The 1,690-nt window shown below is 38.9% G+C and overlaps 1 protein-coding gene across 1 annotated transcript; it reads right to left on the bottom strand.

Annotated features, from left to right (window-relative positions):
• Positions 1–497: 497 nt before the first annotated feature.
• LOC308430895 (olfactory receptor 7E24-like) lies at positions 498–1,328 on the bottom strand (the record flags this gene model as incomplete). Its single annotated transcript, XM_080930172.1, has 1 exon — positions 498–1,328. The coding sequence occupies one exon, from the start codon at positions 1,326–1,328 to the stop codon at positions 498–500; it is 831 nt and encodes a 276-aa protein (XP_080786298.1).
• Between the last annotated feature and the right edge of the window lie 362 nt (positions 1,329–1,690).

Raw genomic sequence — 1,690 nt, 5'->3', positions numbered from 1 at the left:
CTGACAAATACAGAGGTGGATGCTCGTAGCCAACCTTAGACTGAGAAAGGGGTTCCCAATGGTGGAGTGAGAGAAAGGACTGAAGGATCTGAAAGAGTTTGCATCCTCATAGGAAGAACAACAATATCAACCAATTAGACCCCAACCCCCAGAGCTACCAGGGAATAAACCACCAACCAAAGAGTATACATGGAGCAACCCATAGCTCTAGCCGCATATGTAGCAAAGGATGGCCTTGTTGGGTCGCAATGAGAGGAAAGGCCCTTGGTCCTGTGAAGACTCAATGCCTTAGTGTAGGGAAATGCCAGCGCAGGGAGGCTGCAGGGAGTGGGTGCATGGGTGGGTGGGGAAACATCCTCATAGAAGCAGGCAGAAGGGGGAGGAGATAGAGGTTTTGTGGAGGGGAAACTAACATTTGTAATGTGAATAAAGAAAATATTCAGTAAAAGAAAAGAAATTGCTTCCAACTTATCAAGTTAAATTTATTGGGTCTGTGATTAAACAGTACAAAGATGGAGCCTTTTTAGGCAATCATTAATGTCCTGATTCCTCAGAGTGTAGATAAAAGGATTCAGCATGGGAGTGACCACAGTGTACATTAATGAGGCCACCACATTCTTTCCAGAAGAATGAGACAAAAGTGAACCAAAATACTCTCCAAGCCCTGTTCCATAAAATAAGCATACCACTGCCAGGTGAGACCCGCAGGTAGAGAAAGCTTTATACCTGCCACTAGAAGAGGTTATTCTCAGAATAGAAATAATGATTTTAAAGTATGAGATAAGGATCCCCAATAAGGGAAAAACACCTAGTATGACACCAATAACATACATAAGTATGTTATTATTAAATGTGTTGTTGCAGCCTAAATTTAGAAGTTGAGAAGGGTGACAGAAGAAATTAGCAATTGCCACATCTTTGAAACACTTAAATTGTAAGGCAACCAAATTGTGAAGCAGGGATTCAAAAAGGCTAGCTAAAATGGAAATTAAAACTAACATGCCACAGCGACAAGAGTTCATAATTATTGCATAATGCAGGGGATGACAGATGGCCACAAACCTGTCATATGCCATCACAGTCAGAAGCATACTATCCATACATGCAAAAATTATAAAAAGTGACATCTGAGTCAGGCAGCCCACATAGGATATGGCTGGATTTTGGATTTGAAGCTCTGCAACCATGTTTGGAACTGTCGTAGAAATAATGCCAATGTCAGCCAAGGACAGAATGGAGAGGAAGAAATACATAGGAGTGTGGAGGTTGGAGAATGAGCTAACAGTCAGGATGATGAGCAGGTTTCCAAGCACTGATATCAGGTACATGGATAGGAGTAATCCACACAAAACGGGCTGCAGTTCTGGATCATCAGATACTTTCAGAAGATAAAATTGTGAAACATGTGTTGTGTTTTTCATTTTTATTTTTATCACTATCCTTTTACAAAGAAAAGAAATAATTGCAAAATAAGTAAGTCAACTATAAAATCACTTTGAACTCTAAACAATTTGAGTACAAATACCTCCATTTAAAGTTTTCCATATAAATACAGAAGTATTGATGGTTTCTACAAAGATAATCTTTGAATTATTTCATTATTGTTTTGTGTGTTATTCCCTTCCTCAGGTACACAAAATAATTTTAACACATGCATATGAGCCATGCATTATATATTATATATATAATG

Source organism: Micromys minutus (genome assembly GCF_963924665.1).
Source record: "Micromys minutus genome assembly, chromosome: 16".
Lineage (NCBI taxonomy): Eukaryota > Metazoa > Chordata > Mammalia > Rodentia > Muridae > Micromys > Micromys minutus.
The sequence above is the reverse complement of the archived record's forward strand: the minus strand, read 5'-3'. Positions and strand labels throughout refer to the sequence as shown.